We start from the raw sequence: 602 nt of genomic DNA, 5'->3' as shown, positions 1-602 counted from the left end.
ATCTGCTCATAACAACGCCCACAATACTGACTGTTGTTACCAGCACATAATCACACCGTTGGTTCTCTCCGAACTTAGATCGTCCTCGCCTGCCTGGCTGCCGTGGCCCTCGCCGCTCCCCGCCCTCAGGACGACCCGGTCGCCATCCTTCGCGACGACCGCCAGGATGACGGCGACGGCAACTTCAAGTACGAGTTCGAGTCCGACGATGGCACCTTCGTGTCTGCCGTTGGCACTCCTGGCGCCGAAGGCCAGAGCAACATCCAGGGGTCCTACAGGTAGGCTGATGCCGCTGTTGCTCGTTCTTCCTGAACGTTTGAATGCGTAAAAAAATATACTTGCGTGTTATGTATTTGCGTGTATGTAGATATTTTTAATTCGCCTCTCTGCCTCTGTAAATTCATATACATATATACAAATATAGACACAAAGCTATACAGACAAATTAAAACAGCCAAAATAATAACACCGCGAGTGATTGTAAAATAACGGCGTTTTGCCCCTTTGAAATTCCTCGCACTCCTTCCTTCCCTTTCGACCAGGTTCACCCTCCCCGACGGCACCATCGCCGAAGTCACCTACATCGCCAACGAGAACGGCTT

General features: G+C 51.0%; 1 protein-coding gene across 1 annotated transcript in view; it reads left to right on the top strand.

Annotated features, from left to right (window-relative positions):
* Positions 1-602, top strand: part of LOC119593300 (cuticle protein AMP1A-like) — a gene marked incomplete in the record, with an annotated part of 1,920 nt that overhangs the window by 1,054 nt on the left and 264 nt on the right. Inside the window, 2 exon segments of the mRNA XM_037942229.1 lie at positions 79-278; positions 543-602. Coding sequence (XP_037798157.1) covers positions 79-278; positions 543-602 — 260 coding nt within the window.

The sequence above is a fragment of the Penaeus monodon genome, chromosome 32 (genome assembly GCF_015228065.2).
Source record: "Penaeus monodon isolate SGIC_2016 chromosome 32, NSTDA_Pmon_1, whole genome shotgun sequence".
In the NCBI taxonomy this organism is placed as follows: domain Eukaryota; kingdom Metazoa; phylum Arthropoda; class Malacostraca; order Decapoda; family Penaeidae; genus Penaeus; species Penaeus monodon.
This window is presented reverse-complemented; position numbering and strand designations above follow the sequence as displayed.